The following is a 19,412-nucleotide window of genomic DNA, read 5'->3' as shown; positions in this document are numbered from 1 at the left end:
AAATGACAAAATGTGGTTGAGGTTATGTTCACATTAAATGTCAGTGACTGTCAAAAACACACAGTGTTGTCAAGACAAATAATAATGTCAATAACCATCGTATACACAATAATTTGAATTTGATTATTAAAACCATTGTCTTAAAATAACACCAGCATCTATGCAGACCAAATTAAAAGAAATAAGAAACCAGATTTTGATTTGTACGACATGACGATAAAGTTGGTGAGATAAGTGCTTATTGAAATGCCTATTTCTTTTGGAATTGACTCACACATTCTTTGATTTACTGCAATACACTGAACAACAATTAATACAGTGTGTTGACAAAATGCAATGCCTTTCGTAGTTTAACAAATATTCAGAATGCGTCGATTTCTAAAATCGCTGGAAACGGTTGTGATTTTTTCCAATTGATTTTCCTATATAGTCGAGGGTAGTATCTTTAATCAGATTGTAGGGATTTTGCAAAGAATTAACTGTCAATCTTGATCTGTGTTCTTACTTGGGAAAAATAACAAGGGATTGTTGTATTACCTACAGTATCCGTTCGGTTTGGTATACAAACGACGGGAAAATGTACACGTGGTGTATGTTAATTTTTGAAAGAGTTAAGCTTTAGAAATAACGTTTATTTTCCGTAGTTATCTTGTGTGCTCGTTCCAAAAATGTTATAAATCGAGAAAATAATTTAGAACAACTGAAAAACTAGTACATGGAAAAGATTAATGAGGTTAATTGTTAAAAAATTTCACGAAAATATTATTATTATTATTATTATTATTAAAATTTATACTTTGATTATATCGATGGAGTGTAGAATTTTTCTCGTCTTTCCAAAATGGTAAAGACACGCGACCGAGACTTGATTTTCGGAAATTGTCTATAACAAGACGAGGTTTTTGTTACTCTCGTTTTATATGAAGCCCCCACAAAGTGTTTTCATAGAAAATTTTCTAGAGGATTCCATATGATTCAGGTTGGTAGCATTGTTAACTAAGTTCACTGCATCACTAGTAGCGTGTGCTCTCTATTATTTTGAAGTTGTTGGTTGGTAATTGAACTTTATATCAGATTATTTCCCGTAAAATACGGGAAATTTTAGGTCTCCATCCTATATTTTATTTTTCAAATTTACTACATCAAAAATTAACATTCTCATTATTTTATTTTTGTTTTAGGGGAAGACCTTATACAGGGTAAGTTATTATAATATCAAAGATACAAATAACTACAAATTTTCATTAAGTAAACACTAAAGAAAACTTTAAGGGTATTGAGTCAGGTGATTTGATAGCATCACGTGAAGAATCAAATCTTCCGAACGTTTACAGGAAATTCAATTCATATTTCCTGATAAATTCCAAAAGGAGTCCAACGCATTTACATTCAAAAATTAGTTATTACTTTAAAGTAACCGTAACAAAATGTTTCTACGAGATCTCTTTGTAAAACTGCCCATTCTTGTTTCAACTCCGATCGATGTCGATTCTAATTAGTAGTCATCAAAGATCGGAATGGAAATACCGTGGAACTGGGACGTTTGTCATAGTTTATCGCGACGATCGATTGCAATTTACACTGTTGAATTAGAAGTGATTTGCTTATAACGAAATTACACCATCTTATTTTTCCAATACTGTATATTTCATTAATCGAAATATTATTTTGCATGGATAGGAAAGTCGACCTATTCTTACTTGGAGAATCGAGACGCTTCCAGAGGCACGTTTTCTTTGGTAAAAATTCAATTTATTATTTTTGTAGTCTGAATAATTCGATACTTTTCACAGTACTGCAAGTAGAAATAGAAAAATTAAAACATAAAAAACCCCGTCATCATAATTTATTTGGTTCACTCGTTTGGTCAATTTAACGATTTCTTCTTTTATTTCTCATGAATATGCAATTTTTAAATCAATAAAAAGGCCAAGAACCTGCTGACAAGTACAAATATCGTCTTAACTCTTCATTACCATTTCACTTATACGTACCTATATGTTATCTATTGATTCAATAATTCATATGCATTCATTATTTCAGCTCTTGTTGAGACGATCACACGTTTTTATGTACTCAGTATAGACAAAAAAATTATTATCGCTATCACATTTCCTAGTTATCGACAGGTAAACAGCTTTAAATCATTTTATAAAGTCTGATTAATATTGGAGGTTAGACAACGTTTGATTTAATTAACTATATTTGTTTACTTGGATAGATGATGATCTGTCTAGTCACTCTGTCGGTTTATACATAGTCGGCAAGCTTTTTTTTAAATAAGCCCATTAACTTAAATTGGAGGGAAATTACATAGGATATCGACCAAAAAATAACAAATGAAAGTGAAAATAATCAACTTTAATTAAAATTCGCTGCTCAAGTTTTGAGATATGGCAACACTGATGTGAATAACGTGTTCGCTACAGGATAAATTTCGTGAAGGTCGTCCAAAATCGGCTTGTGCCAGAAAACATCGATGCTGTTCGAAAACTAATATCGCCAATATAACATACAAAACTATGTGATGTAATTATCCTAATACAAATCCAGAATTGCTTGGTAGAACAATTAAAATCATTTTCAAATGAATGTTTTGGACAAAATAGCATTTAATCACTGTTAAGTTAGTTTTTGCTGTCAATGCAAATAGTCTTCATACTTCAGCTAGATACCTCGGTAGGCGTTAATAACAAAGCAGACTGATAATTATTATACAGAATGCGTAATTGAGTTGTATGTAATTGCCTGATATTTTAGTTTGAGTAGAATATTAATTCCTTGAACAGTAATTGTGTTTGTGGCAGAATTATTCTGTTTAATGATACAGAGTCGTCAATAAATTTTCGAACAATGTAAAAGGTAAATTTAATTTATTTAACTGGCGCATTGAAATAAATGTGTGTTTAAACAATTCAATGTTTTATGGTGTTATATATAATGCTGTTTCCAATAGTAATTTTTAATTTTATGGTTATTTTTGTTGCCTCAACACTATTTTCTTTCTAAATTCTCCATAGGGTATTCGACTATATAATTATTTTATTTGAAATAGCTACTAGAATAAAACAATATATTTATTTACCATCCCTATATTTATGTGCTAATTAATTAATTACTCGGAAAACGTGTGATTTAAATACATGGAATGTATAATGTAGGTAAAAGATAAGCAAATAATAGTGGATCATTTATAACTAAAATGGATTTTGGGAATGCACGTGCGGATTTGTATTGTTGATTAATATCTTAAGCTAATTCAACTATTATATAATTATTATTATAACAAGAATACGTTGAACTGAAAGCTTTAAAGAATGGTTCGCAGACAAAGTAAAAACATACATCAAATATATAAGAACAATAGAGGAATACGAAAAATATGAAGTGACTAGAAACAAAGTGAATGATGCCATAAAAGAACTAAAGAAGACATACTGGGAAAATTTCTGTTCCAACATGAAACACGACCTATATAAAGCAAAAGGAAAAGATTAAAACAAAGAAAAACTTTTAGAAGAAGATAACACGAAGAGGGACTAGCAAAATAGAAAAATAGAAAGGCTCTTGGCTCTGAACAAATAGTTAAAGAAATGATTAAGCACGGAGGAATACAAACAACTATTCAAAAATTTATCTCGACCTAAAATCTACCTACTGATGGTCAAAACAGCATCATCAAATTCTTGTTTAATTTTATTATGGATAAAATAATTAATAGCGTGGAAGAAGTTTCTGTAGGAGACAAGCTGGGACGAAGATCAATAAAGATAATGCAATCTTGATAGTCAATAATGAGGATGACCTGCAGTTTTTGCTATATCGGCTCCAAACAACAGCCGAAATCCTTAATATGCAGATATCTGTAAAGAAAACATCAATGGTAATAGCAAATGACCTTACAAGATGTAAACTATCTGTGAACAACAACCCCAAAAATTCGAGTGAGCAAGAAAAAAAAAGAAGAACATGTTGAGGGAAGCAAAAATGAATACATTGAAAACTATCCAAGGAGTGAGCCCAAGACATCAAATAGGAAGCGAAGCTGTAAGAGAAGATCTGAAAATTCGGGATATAGTACGAGATCGAGGCGACGATATTGGAGAGACCACGTAGATAGAACGATGAAAAATGGATGGGCTAAATGGGTAAAGGATGGAAAACCAACTTCAAGGAGACCTCCCGGCCGACCTCTCAAGTGATAGCACGAAAGCTTGACATCTACTTCTCAAGAAATGGAAATAAGTCTTAAGAAAAGAGAAAGAAGAAGAAGAGGAAGAAGAAGAAGAGGTCAAAGGATCAGAAGAAAATGATTAAATTAAGTAAATACTAACCAATTTGGAAAGTTTTCATGTTATTCCAGAATTATTCTTTAAGGAATTTGTTAGACGTCTAAAGTTGATGATTTCAGTTCATTGAAATCTTAGACATTTTTTTTTCAACAATTTTCCATTTCTGTGAAGGGCCAAAAGTCGCATTGTGCTAAATCTGGTGAGCTACGTGAATGTGAAAACACAGATAAAGGAATTTTCTATTTGAACGAGAAAGTCCGTCCGCTTTTGTACATTCTTATCTGCTTCTGAGGTTAAGGGACATCCCGACTAGTCTGCATTTTCAACTTTTGAATCACCCATACCAGCTGTAAACAGTTATTAGACTATCACCATAGAAAGATCTTGATATTTTTTGAGTTTCTGTCACACTTTTTCAAATTAAAAACAAAACTTAGATAATGTGTTAGCTAAAGCGCAAGTGATAAAAAAATTGGTAAACGGGATCAGAAAAATCACCAGAGGGTCTCTTGTCAGTACAGTCCCTACGAGGAAAGGTGGAAAAACCTGGCATGAGACACACATTGATGAGTCTTCTCCGTTTAAACGCGAAATACTGATGACTCTTAATCGGACATGGTCATCCAAGACGCCATCTTCATGCTATGGGCATCACGAAATGTTTTTGGTGTCCATGTAGACTCACAGTTCATGCATACAAACGATCACTGCATTTTCTGCTATCTTGCATCCATTTTTATCTATTTTCTTGGAAAATAATCATACTCGTTACTGCAATAGTGGGACACACTATTATTAGTTTGAATTAAAAGAATGAGACAGAAATAAGACAGAGGTTGATTCCCTAGTCAAAATAGGATCAGCAAAATCACCAGAAAGTCTAGATCTGTGTAGCTGTGAAGTCACCTGGCAAGACAGTTCCCACTAAGATAGATGGAAACACCTGGTATGACACAAGGTAATCAACTGCTACATTTAAACACTTGCTAAATACAACTGGTGACTTTTAATTGGACAAAGTTATCTAAGATGTCATATTAATGCTAAGGGGGCATCATGGAATCTTTTTTGTGTCCATTTAGACTCACAGTTTACGTATACCAACGATCCCTGCATTTTCTGGTATCTAGTATTCATTTCTACCGATTTATTTTGAAAAATAATCATTCTCATCACTGCATTAGTCGGATTTTCGGTTTTATACAAATTATGAATAATGACACACTATTATTAGTTATGTACGCCACTTCATTTTTTTGTCTGCTCCATTTTTTGTTAATTGTCTAAATTTTGTAAGAGTAGCAAGTTGTTTTTGATATCATTTCCTTTTCCATCACTAGTATCCATAAACTGGAATTCAATTATGTTTGTACAAACAATATTTTCATCTTTTTTGAATTTAATGAAACGTTTGTGGAATTTACTCCACAACGTGTTGTGAAAATCCATATTCTGATTATTTTCCCCAAAGGAGATCACTATCTTACTTATCTCGAAAAGTTCTATACAAATTTCACTCATCTGAATAAGTACGTTTTGACAGTTGTATTTATTACTTAATATACTATCGAAAAATGAGAATATTGTTTCAGGAAACCTAACCCGATTCGAAATATCATCAAGTTACGTTACTTTATGAACACACTGTATATATGAAGTCAGTAGGAAGTAATCAGCTGATAACTTTCAGTCATGAGTGAAATATGGCAACTCTGAAAGAGATACATTTTTCAGTTGTTCTATTTCATCGTATTTTTTTATAACAACTGGTATGTTGTCAGAACTTTATATTGACACGAAGCTTTATCGTAATCTATTACTTAGTTTGTTGGATGATGCTACAATAAGCAACCGGACCTTACAGTAGTTTTCTGAAATGGTATCTAGAAGTCATGTTGAATAGATGAATTTTTGTGAATTGCTTACTCAAAACTAAACGCATATAGATTTGAATCAATTTTTTTTGATCGAATACTTGTACTAATTGATTCGTAAATACCCAAATAGCAACTGTGTACACAATTCCAGCCGATATTTTGACGTGTATAGGTCAAGTATTACATTACAAAAGATTTAACATTCTCCTAAAATATTTGCACAAAATCAAACCCCTTAAACTTTCTCAAAGCCATTCAAAAACATTTTAAGTGTATGTTTATTTAAATAATAGAAAAGAACACAGTTTTGTGTATTCAGTAACCCAATACCAGGGTAGTTTTATTTTACCTACGATACAGTGACATTTCACATATGTTGGTAGCTCTGCAGCGAAGGAAGTATGGCGCCAGCGATCTAAGTTTGTTTTTCTCAAAACCCGGACTAGAGGCAGACTTGCATTGTCATCATGTCAGTTTATTGGAAGATGATAATGTCTATTTTAATCCGGAACACGAAGGCCACATTTTCAGAACTTTATTGCAAGTCATAACCGATTGAGAGAATTCCATGTTGATTTTAATAGCTATGTAGAGCGTGCTTGTAGCAGGCTGTCTCCTATTAGTTCATGAGATACAGGTTGATAAAAGAAAAAGTAGAAACGAACACATATTTTATTTCAAGAGGGGGATACAAACTGGATATATCGCAATCAGCCTCTTCAAGTAGGAATAAATTACCCTCAAATTTGAAATATGCACAATGATTACAATAACTTTGTTATTTTAAATGGATCACCCTGTATATCGAAATCCATATTATGTTTCCTATATCTAAATGCCATAATTTCAGAGTTATAGCTACATTTGAGTTATATATAATACATTTATTTAGGTGGATATGAATAACAAATTTGACGTTTCAATAAATTATTATTGTTAAAGTTTCTTGAAACTCACAATGGTTTATCTGGAAAAGAACGAATTTTAATGATATTAGGATATGGTGATAGACGTAGAAGTCAACAAGAAACGTCTAATATCAATAATAATTTATATCCTAACCGAAATCACATAACAAGATCTACTGTCAGTAAATTAGTGAAAAAATTTAACGAAACTAGTTCAGTAAAATATTTATCCTTTTTACTAACTTACTGACACTAGACCTTGTTACGATATTTGTATTAGCACATAAATTATTAAAGAATATTCAAATTGTACGAGTTTATTCAATCGTAGCCATCTAAATGTACAATATTTATTGTAACTTTGGTGGAGATACTGTAAATGTAGTTATAACTCCCGAAGTTGCCTTGTCACTTCTTCTTGTACATTTTTGTATATCTGTATTGTATCCATGTTATGTATAAGCAATTGATTTTATTATTTTACTATTCAGAAAATCGTTTTCCCGAGCTCTTGGAAAATAATAGGGGTTTGAATTGTTTTTTTGAAAATTTCTTTTTGTTTTTAATTTACCTTTTCCATGTAACTAACTTTCATACACGACAATAGTTATTTGTATGCATGCCAAGGACTGAAATTGCTACTTTGTTTTGTTGTACAAAGTAGTATTTAATAATTAATAAGATCCAAAACTTTTTCAATTATACTGAGGAAAGAAAATAAACAATAGACAATTATAAACATTTTATTTATTGAACAATATAATGTACTTAATGGTATATATCATCATTCATTGTTATTTATTAATTCAGATAAAACTTCGGACAAAACAAATGATTTCAGAAAATTAAAAATTTAAGGTTATGCAAAATCATCGAGGTGAAACTGTCAACTGTCAATATTCAAGTGATTAGACACGGAACTGTCACTTTAACTACATGGAACATTCAAAACGCAACATACAGAACGAACAACTTTCAGATGGCGTCGCCTAAAAACTATTTGCCAAAATACAAAATTTGAAATTCGATACAAACGGGGGCGGTAGATTTTTGAAAGTAAAGTGTGTCTATCCAGTATTCAGATAATATTTATACAACATAACCGTTATACACCAACGAATTCAATAAAAGAAACGGTATTATTTGTTTTCTGCTAAAAATATTATTCCAATGAAACAATTTTGATTTATACAGCAGTTAATTTCTTTCTTTATACCATTAGTATATTTTTTACTATATTAGCAGATCCATCAAACATCCTCATAAAATATCTCATTCGTCCTAAAAATAAGGGGTACTACATCACATTATCTAGAACCAGTATCACTTTTCTAGGGCGTGGTAGATAAAAAACGCGAACAAAAGCTGCCATGTTTCATAATGGATGTGTTTCCATATCCCATACCGCTGCACAAAGAGTATCGCATCTATAGAGGGCAATTAGGGCGGGGGACCAGTCATGTGATACCATCTCTTAATTTGAATACTAAATGCAGCCAAGGGCTAGTCTATGACTTAATATATACTCTCGATTATATAACTATTTTTCTACTGGATTTCGTGTAAATTTTTTAAAAACGAATGTTTAACTTTTTCGATCACTTCCTAAACTCCGTTACTTTTTCTTCACAACTTCTTTTTGTTTTAAATTCTCCCTACTAAATAATGTCTACTCTAGCCTAAACAGCCATCACTCCACTGCAATAAATTTTTCTAAAGCTTTCGATTGGGTTAATCATAAAATTTCAATCAACAAATTGTGGTACTACGGTTTCAGGGGAACAACTCTCGTGAGGTTTAAGTCATACCTTACCAACAGAAGTCAGCTTGTAAGGGCTGATACAACGATGTCTTCTTGCAAGTCAATAGAATGTGGAGTGCTCCAAGGCTCAGTACTAGACCCTATTTTGTTTCGTTTGTTTATTAACGACATCGCCTATCTAGACATCAGTAGTAAAATATGTCTATTTATTTGCAGACGATACTAGTTTCTCTTGGAGCAAACATAGGACCATATCTAGTGACCTAATCACCCTTAAATCATGGTGCGATTCTAGTCTTCTCTGTCTCAACGTGTCTAAAAACAAAGTTTTATCATATAAAAATTCATTGCAGCCTTTAAAAAATTAAGTTCCCCCTGTTTTGCGCTGAGATCAGTTTCCAAAGAGCTTGGACTTATCCATCTCCTTAACATTTTTTATGCCCTTACTGAGTCGTATCTCCGATATGCCTTTCACCACGCTCAGAATTAGTTAAGGACTCAATATTTTAGAATGCAAAAAATGCACAATCACTTGCCAATTGAAATCAAATCGATATCATCTTTTCCCGCAATAATTTGAAGGCATATTTACTGGAAAGTGCCTTCTACTCTGTAAATAATAATAATAATAATATTTAATTGATGCATACTGGTTTAATTTTTGCTATGGAATACTAATTATTACCTAGAATTTTATCACTCATTGTGGTTTTCTTCTGTATATTGAAATTTTATTTTATTTGTATCTTTATTTAGTTATTTTTATGTATTTTAGTTTTTACAAGGTTTTGTATACTATTTTTTGAAAATAAAGCATCTCTCTCTTATTATAAAGGGCGAATCAAGCTCTGGATAACTGGATAGAGTGTGTACATTTGAAAGGGCATTTTGTATAAAAATAAATATATTTATAATATTCTATTTGAGTATACTCAAGTATGTTGCACAATAAACTCTCTTATTGAAGAATTTATTTCGAAATACTAATAGAGATCAAAATCGGATACATTCTAAGCCAAATTATAATTTTTTTCTATCGAATCTCAAGTGAGAAATTAACGTGACGTATCATTTCCACTCGGCATCTTTTTTCTTTGCTAAAAATACCAGGAAACGATATTATTTCATATGAGAACAAACGATTAGGGTGCGGCGAAATTAGAAAAAGAAACAAAAACGTCCTGTGGAGCGACACATATAGGTGGTGTGGATATGACAAATGAATGACTGACCTACGCGGCAGGATCTCGAGTTCCAGTTAATGAACCAACTTGATTACCACAATCATATTCGTACTAGAGTTGGAGAGTTAAAATAACTATTTGTTGTTTTTAAATATTCTTGATTTTAGGTCTCTTTTGTTTCAAAAGTAGTTTTTTTCTTTAATAACTTTTGAAATATATATGAAAATTGACGTGTCGACTTTTCGTTAAATCTTTATCAAAATATGATATTGACACTGACAATATTGATCAATAGATCACCTTCATCATGAATTCTAATGAAACTACAAATAATTTAATTGATTACTGCTATATATTTGAGATGTAAGGACTAAGGAAAAATCAATTTTTCTTATTAGAACAGAAGTTCTAGTTTGATTATTAAAAAAATCTAGTTTTGAAACAGAAGAGACCTAAAATCAAGAACATTTAGACACATAAACGTATCAAAAGATCTAAGAAATAAGAAATTAAAGAAATAACTACACACACCTCCAAATGTCTTGGCCCCCCTTGTTTATTTGTCACATGTTCATTTTAATTTCAGCATTTTTTGTTTACAAATACAACCTCGAGAATTGTCTCATTCGCTGTATTCGCCTGATCTGTTTAAACCCTGATTATCTCTGTTCCCAAGCATTCTAAAATATCTATTGATATCGAATCTGAAGATATTTCTAGATCCGCCACTGAAAGAGATTAATAAAGATCATTACAGAATTGTAATTCTCGCAGAGAGAAACGCCGTGCGCGTCGGAGCACACACCGTTTTCGCTAATGATGGTCGTTGCTTACGTGCTAACTCTGATTGCGGGTACTCTTATAAGTAATTAGGGTCACAGTAGAAGAATAGCGCCTCTATTTTTCATCTTTGGAAATCTTATTGATGGAGAAAGCACGGAATGATATTGTTAATAATATATAGAATGTAGAATGACGATTTGGCATTGTTAGTAGATTGGTTGAAGTGATCGACTACAATGCGAATCATTTGTTACTTTCTATAGTCTTTGTTCTTGATGTATTAACTTTAATATAATATCGTTTATTCGCCATAGAATACAAATTACGTCATTAATGACCATAAGCTTCCTAATACCGTCGTTCGATCTATATTCGAAAATTCTTGGCCGTAAATAACGCACCACCCTTTATATCAATATCAAAACCTAAAATGTTAATCTTCTGGGATTATTTCTTTTCTATCACAAAAGTATTTTAAATGTTAGCGATAAAATTTAGCAAAATTTCTTATCAGCAAATAACTGTTTTTGTGGTTTTTGAAAATTTCGATTTTATGCATGTTTCTTTCATTCTATTGTTGTACCAACTTGTGAACAGAAGTAATTTAAGTCAATCAAGGTGGGTTAAAGTCGAGACAAAAAATGAACAGAGTTAGGCAGTTAAGTCAACGTGAAACTGAAAGAATAGCCGAGTTAGTTGGACAGGTTATCGTGAAGTTGCAAATCTGTTTGGCGTACATCACACAACCATTGGCAGATTGATGCAAAGATTTTGAGAAACTGGTTCACATTCTAGGAGAACTGGACAAGGACGTCCTTCAGTTGTAACTCCTCGAGATGACCGTTTTTTGCAATTAAATTCATTAAGAAATCGTCAATGACAAGTGTAGAGCTCAACAGCCTTTTACGAGAACTCCGAAATGTAAATATCTCTGATAGATCAATAAGACGACATCTTCAGAATGCTAGTCTACACAGCAGAAGAGTTCTTCAGGCACATTTGCTACCCAAGGAGCATCGTGTTACTAGACTAAGATTCGCAAGGCAACAGTTAGATTGGAATTTAGAAAATTGGTGTTTTATTTATTGATTGATGAGACAAAAATCAACTTAATAGGTTCAGATAGACGTGATCAAATTCGTAGACGGTGAGGAGATTTGCGCAGTCTTGTATCATTCCCAGGGGAGGAATTTGTTTTGATACCCGCACAGAATTAGTGTTTTTTCCTAGACCCACCCCTAATGCATGATAATGCTGGACCACATGTTGAGGCAGATGTTCTGAATTACCTAAACGGAGTAGGAATTCATACCCTGGACTGGATACCAAGGTATGAATCCTATTGTGCACGTCTGGGACATTTTAAAACGCCGCATTCGTCGTCGAAATCCATCTCCTCAAAATTTAAATGAGCTTGAGCAAGCGGCATTAGAGCAATGGGAGAACATACTGCAAGAAATGATACAGCATCTAATTGAAAGCATACCCAGGAGAATATTAGCATAAATTACATCCAGAAGCGGAAATACATGCTACTAGCGTTTTAAAAAAAGGAACAGAAATCGTGGTGGTGCGATATTTTTGACAACGAGTGTATATTTAAGCAGTTCACAATTGATAATTTATTGCAATATGTATCGTCAAAAGTGATTTGACAATTTTTTTAATAGCTTCTCTATTGACAGTAGATCAAATTGATCATTACTTCAACTCACCAACAATCAACATGGGTAGACACATTAGATGTCGAGTATACTTGTTATTTTGAACAATTAAATGCGTTTTTTTAGTGAGAAATTAAAAACAAATCATAAATTCTATGCAAATCTATTTGATAGAGACATTGAAAAGCTTCTATTTTATTGCTGAGATATCAGTACAAAGTAATTATGATCTTTTTTCAAAAAAAATTGTGCAATGTGTATTATGAATTAATACACAAGGACAAAGTTTCAAAGAGGTGTGTTATCCTGATAGAAACCCACTTTTTTATCTCCAAATGTGGTCACATTTTTCAAATTTCTCTTTCTACGTATATTTTGCAACAAATATTGATAAGTGCTAACACCCTCACGTTAAGGCTGGAAACTTTCCAGACAATCCTCGTATTTCTCTTTATTAGTCGCAGGAAAACCATCTTTTCTATAATATTGTGAACTTCAAACTTATTGGTTCCTACCGTGGACGAATATTAACGAGGGCAATAAATTCAGTAAGATATTCCTTTCCGAAACGAGTTTTGATTTTAATCACAAGGCACGGATAAATAAGAATATCCCATACTGAAACCACATTTTAAAACAAAATAATTGTGGCTATATAATACCAGCAGTATACAGTGGGTTCATAATATAACTTTTACTATTTTGCTACATTAACAAAAAAATAAATTTTCACATGATTTAGGCTATCTCCATCCTGTAATTATTTGCATATTCTCTATATCGATTGAATTCTAACTTTATTCAGTCTATATAAAATTACTAAATTGTATTTCTTAGTCTCTAGGTTTTGTTATGTACACGACGTATCTTGGTTATCTCCAGAAAAAATAGTCCAAGAGCAATGAATCAGGAGATTTGGCTGGTCACTATATTGTACTCCTTTTTACCAATCTATCTGTGAACAAGTTCATTTAAGTAATTTCCAACAGTAAAATTAAAGTAATGCTACATTTCTTATTGCAGGAATTAATTGATTTACAACAAATCTTATTACAGTATGCTCCAAAATATACTAAATTGGAAATACAGAGATATAACTTTATATATTTTTTTCGTGATGATTTGTCATCATATCAGGTCTCGTTTCTATGAAAATCAGTTCAAAATAGCATGTAAAATTTGGGTTTTTATCAAAATATATTTTTACATGTTATGTTAAACTGATTTTCATAGGAAAGAGACCCAAAATCAAGACAAATTATTATGTAAAACTTTATATTAATATTATTATCAAACTTATTCGAGAGGGTAGGTTACTGCATATTTCTGAAAATCTGGAGATTTTTTCTCGTAAATCTCACCCCCTTGATAAGTATTTGGTAGTTTAAGATCAAGGTAGTGTGACAAGATAGTTGGAATAATGTGTTTTCAAAAGGTTTCTAGTAAATAGCAACACCAGGTATGTCATTATAATATCCGGACCAATCACAGTATGTTGAGATTGGAAATTAGATCATTACACTTTCAGAGTGGTTTTTGGATGATGATATGCGGCTTATTCAAACCAAAGAAGCCGATTTTTTGTTAATGTAATCTTACTAGTGCACCTGACTTTGGTGGGACATTATTCAAGAGATCTATTTTCTCGTACAGCATAGCAAAAAATTGTCCTAGAATTCATATTTTAGTTTGTTCATCGTTGTGAATTTAAATTCACGTCTATGTGAAAGTTTTGAATCAACGTATTGTTGATATTCGCCAAAAACTTCGGTTCGTTGATTGCAAAGCCTGATTGACGATACTTCCATGGTTCTAATTCATTCTTACAGTTACTCTCTACCACAAGTTCAGTTTCATCGGCAGAATGATGAAATTGAATAACCGCTTAGTACATTCTTAACTAAAACTGAACCAGCAAATTGTATTGTATATCATAACGGCGCATACCGTATTTTGGTCCGTACCCATTGCCCCCTACAAAGAGTTATTCGACAGCACTGGTTCCGATTATGTTTGCCCCAACATCAACTTCCAAAGGACAGTATCTATCTAGTTTTTACAATTGTAGAGATTAACTTAACCTTGATTCACCAGAAATAAAATGAGGGTCTATCGCATTATTTGAGAATTTCTAAACTATTCAAACGAACATTAAAAAACTAGACCTTCATTTAGATGAATGACTAACATAGTTAGAATACCGATCTCGTTTAAAAATGTCGAAAGATTAGTTGATCGTTGGTTAGATTTCCTTAAGAAGCGAGTTAAGTAATTATGTTTAGCTAAAGATACTAGTTACCGATACTATAGAAAAGAGCTTATCCTGTCAAACCGCCCAAATCAGATAAAGAACCAGTACATAATTATCGGCCCTGAAATAGATCCTACTCAAATTACAAACAAAATTACTACCCCCCATCGGCACCAAATACCACTTTAAGATCTCAATATACCACTATTATAATGTTCCATATGACAACGTTGAAAAGACCACTGAAAACTATAGATGCGTGTTCCTGTTTTGAAACTGATCCCCTTTCAGATTTTTTACCAGGTATTGTTTGGTATATACAATGATTGTTGGGAGCAAGAAAAAAGACCGCTATCAGTTTCATCTAAAAGTGAGCGGATTATAAAGTATACAAGGGTGGATGAAAACAAAAAAAAAATCAAAGTTCGGTATGACATTCAAATGTAAGTATTCACTATAGTAGACAGAAGTAATTATCTGCTAAGAAGTCCGAATTTAAATTATGTACTTGAAGAATACGAAACTCATGGTATTATTTCATAGAAAAAGCGGCAATTGTCAAATTGAAAGAACCACTTAATTATTAGAAAACTCTGTTCAGTCTCTGAAGAAGATATTTGTTTTTTATCCGGAGTAGAAGGTAATTCACATCAATGACCATACGAGAAAGATCGATGTGTAGGGGGTGTACTACACTTGTACGACCCACTAAAACCCTTCCTCTTCAAGCTAAACCTCGTTGAAGTTACCATATTCTTTCACGTCGTCATCGAGTAAATTGTCGCATGAAATTGTTTCTTCATCATCATCTGCAACGTTCCAGTTCCCTTCTTTTTGATCATAATTCCTGTGATATTCTCGTTTGAACAAGTAGTAACCCGTGACAGTAGTTGGGTCAAGTAATTTCCGTTACATTTCTCTATCTAGCCGTTGTGAGCCGTGCGCAGTCCAACTACCTCGTTGATAGCTTTGTCGATGATTTCATTGGCCTTTTTCTCCAAGTTAGTCGCTACAACCAAGTCAAAGCTGTGGAATTATAACCAAAATGTCTTGGTACAGTCACCAAATGCAAATTATATAGTTAAACCTGTAGAAAACAGTCAACTAATCAGAGTTGTTGGACTACGATTGGCAACAATTAATGCTTGAACTACCGTAATCTAATTCTCCAATTAGAACAGATGAAATGCACTTTGGAGACTAGCTATATGAAGAAAGGTAACTGGTTAACCAAGGCGTACAATTGTGGCAGCCGCTTAATAGTTTGAAGACTGGTGATTAAGATCAACGTGCTGGTTCAAAGATTGATAGCAATATAATGAAGAATGGAATGTTTTGCTGGAGAAATGGTTTGAGTAACTTTTCTTTACGATAGTCAATCAACACTTGGTTTATCTGTACGGGGGTCCATAAAACAACACGTCCGCATATTGTATATCATTAATGTTTTGTCGGTTACAAGATATAATTGTTATCTAATAGATAATGAAGAGGATACTGTCTTATTTGTACTAACCACTGCTCACTCTGGTGTAGTTAGTCGACAATAACATAACTTCGAACGAAGTGCTACAAGTAGACATTGTTTTTTCTTAATTATGTTATAAAGTTCTGAAATACTGAAATTTCTATGTACAAAATAATCGAGGTGTATCAGTAATCAATGTTGTTATCAATCTAGAAACTTCTTTAGTTTTTATTTGGATTCAAAATTACCTTATATAAAAATTGGGGTACGAAATAAAACAATTTTATTTTCCCTTAACAAAGTACCTATCAGTGCAAAAAGTAAAACAGTCGAGGGGTCGAACAACTGACGTAATAAAGATTTCATCACGGAACCAACTCATGTGTTCACAGTAATATCATCGAGAGAGGAAAACAAGAAAACAAGGTCTAACATTGTCTTTGGTGCGGAATAATAGCAATCTACCTTGGGTAGTGTAGTCTTTGATGCCGGGAAAGTCGAATGATGTTAACAGACTATTCTGTAAACAAACTCGATTATCATTAGGTTGGTTTCGTGTCTTGCCTTCGAGGCCTTATTTCAATATTTAATCAACTTAATTCGGGTGTATGGATTTTGATAGAGATGCGCTCGTACAAAAGATGCGGTAGAAAATTTCAATTAGACGAGAATTAAAAGCCGCACGATCAACGTTTCGTATCTTTTATTATCTTAATTTAAACCTTGAAGAAAGTAGCTTGGAACAGATATTTATCTGGAAAAGTAATAAATACGTTAAGTACTGCATATGTTTACAATATCATTATTTCACTCAATCCTGTACTGTTTTCTGTTATTCGAACTCGAAGCCTTATCTTTTGAACCATTGTGATAAGTAACAGTATCAATTAAAGGCACAGATTTTAAGGGCATTGATTTTTCTAGAAATATTTTTTTGTATTTTTTATAATTCACCTCATTATTGTAATCTCTCTATTTGGTATAAGGCGGGTCATCAAATAGCGAGAATCTTATTCAATTTTTAGTTTCACTGAATCATTCAAAAGTATAGATAAACAACAACGTTATACAAAAAATTAACCCCTTGCAATTCCTTAATAAAACCATTTAATAAATCGAATAGTATCGAAAAAATAACGAACCTAAATAGGGTTTTATATATAATTTGAAATATTTTTTTTATAATCATCAGGTAGATTCTCTTAGTAGGATTCACAATCAATGGATGTTGTGAGCTGTGCAAATATGCAATAAAACTAAAATTAAATTATTGTGCTAAAACAATTCTAACAGTGAGATGCCTCGTATAAAATCCGTGATGAATTATGCAAACAAGATATATTTCATTTCAAATTAAAGCCAACTACGATTCGAGGCCAGTGATTATCATGATAGAGTTATAACAATGTTAAAACACGCCAAAGGGGTGAATGGAAATTCTTGTATGTAATATAGACCCCAAGTTGAGATATGGGCAAATTGGATAGTAGCTCGACTACAACCATTATTTTTGTGTTGTTAGAAGTTTGAGGGAAGTTAATTTCGAAAGTTTCTCAAGATAAATGTTGCCAGAGTTTTGTATTTCGGACTCTATTCTGCAGGGTGTCTTACGACGAGTTAAAACTATCTGTGTATGGCAAAATACGTATAGTAAAATCATGAAAATGGGTTTTCGGATACGATCTTTTTAACTAAAATGATTTCGAAGATGGCTTACTTCTGGTTCTACCGGAAGTCAACTGTATTGTTATTTCGAATAGAATACCCTGTATATTAATATATTTTTGAAATCTACGTAAAATTCTAGTATACTTTTGTTTGAAAACTTTTTTCGAAAAATGCGTACTTTTTGAGTTATTAATAGTTTTGTAAAAAATTTCACCGATGCAGACCCTTATAAATTGTTTTTTAACGAGAATACCCTTAAATAGATGGAAATGGTTTCTGTTCGGTTGCTTTTAACAAGGTATTCGAATCTTTGTTGAAAAATTTTTCATTTTATACAGGGTGTGTAAAAAGTGTTCCAAGTTTAACTTCATAAATATGAAATTTCTTTATTTTTTTAAATATCACCACCCGGTTTCTCTTATTTTAATGCAATCAGGGGTAAAGAATAAAGAAAATTCATGTATACTTTTTGAGTTAAAAACTTTTTTGTAAAAAATTTGACCGTTGCAGACCCTTTGTCACATTTACCATGTAATAATAGTAAATTTACATATACATATCTTTAAGGGTATCCCCGTTAAAAAATAGTATGCAACAAGGTTTACAATAGTCAAATTTTTCACAAAAAATTGATAACTCAAAAAGTATACATGAATTTGCCTTATTTTTTTACCCTTGAATGAATTAAAATAGAAAAAACCGGGTGGTTCTATTTATAAAAATTAAAAAATTTGATATTTATGAAGTAAAACTTTGAACACTTTTTATACACACACTGTATAAAATGAAAAATTTTTCTACATATATTCAAATACGTCTGACCTTGCTAAAAGCAAACGAACAGAAACCATTTCAATCAATTTAAGGGTATTCTCGTTAAAAAACAATTTATAAGGGTCTGCATCGGTGAAATTTCTTACAAAACTATTAATAACTCAAAAAGTATGCATTTTTCGACAAAGTTTTCAAACAAAAGTATACTTAGATACGTAGATTCCAAAAATGTATTAATATACAGGATGTTTTACTTAAAATAGCAAAGTTACAGTCCGACAACCTAAACGTAGAAATTTTCACGATTTTACTATAAGTATTTTGCCATATACAGATAATTTAAACTCGTCGTGGGACATCCTGTATACAAATACAGATTCAATTAGAGAATTTCACGCAATCAGCGTTGAGATAAATACATTGTTAGACGGTAGTAGTAATGTGTTTCGCTTTGGAGACGATATGTCAAATTTTTCTTGCGAAACAAAACGAGACTTTCAAAAAGTCTCTGAAACTGAAATCTTCATGGTTTTAAATTGTCGGTTGTCTGGAGAGTTTAAAGCGTAGAATCCAATGGTACAGAGAAAAATGGGGGTTGCATTTGAAAAAATTAAGTTTTCGAAGTTTTTAGATAGCGAAATTCGGCACCATTTTCTGCACACACTATATAAATTTTTTTCAAGGTTTTTACAGATTTTGAAAGCTGTAAGTGTTATTTTTGTCCAAATTCCAAAAATATTAGATCTGACTCACTTGAACTAAGAAATATAATTTTTTTAGT

The 19,412-nt window shown here is 32.1% G+C and overlaps 1 protein-coding gene across 2 annotated transcripts in view; it reads left to right on the top strand.

The window, feature by feature from the left end:
- Window positions 1-19,412, top strand: part of LOC130903578 (homeobox protein SIX3) — an 80,839-nt gene that overhangs the window by 51,325 nt on the left and 10,102 nt on the right. Inside the window, exon 2 of one of the 2 annotated variants that reach the window (XM_057815764.1) lies at window positions 1,182-1,199. The exons of the other annotated variant lie outside the window; for it this stretch is intronic. Coding sequence (XP_057671747.1) covers window positions 1,182-1,199 — 18 coding nt within the window. The remainder of the gene's footprint in view (window positions 1-1,181; window positions 1,200-19,412) is intronic. 2 annotated transcript variants of the gene reach the window in all.

The sequence above is a fragment of the Diorhabda carinulata genome, chromosome 2 (assembly GCF_026250575.1).
Source record: "Diorhabda carinulata isolate Delta chromosome 2, icDioCari1.1, whole genome shotgun sequence".
Classification (NCBI taxonomy): domain Eukaryota; kingdom Metazoa; phylum Arthropoda; class Insecta; order Coleoptera; family Chrysomelidae; genus Diorhabda; species Diorhabda carinulata.
Note: the sequence above shows the minus strand (reverse complement) of the source record. Positions and strands in the feature narration are given on the sequence as shown.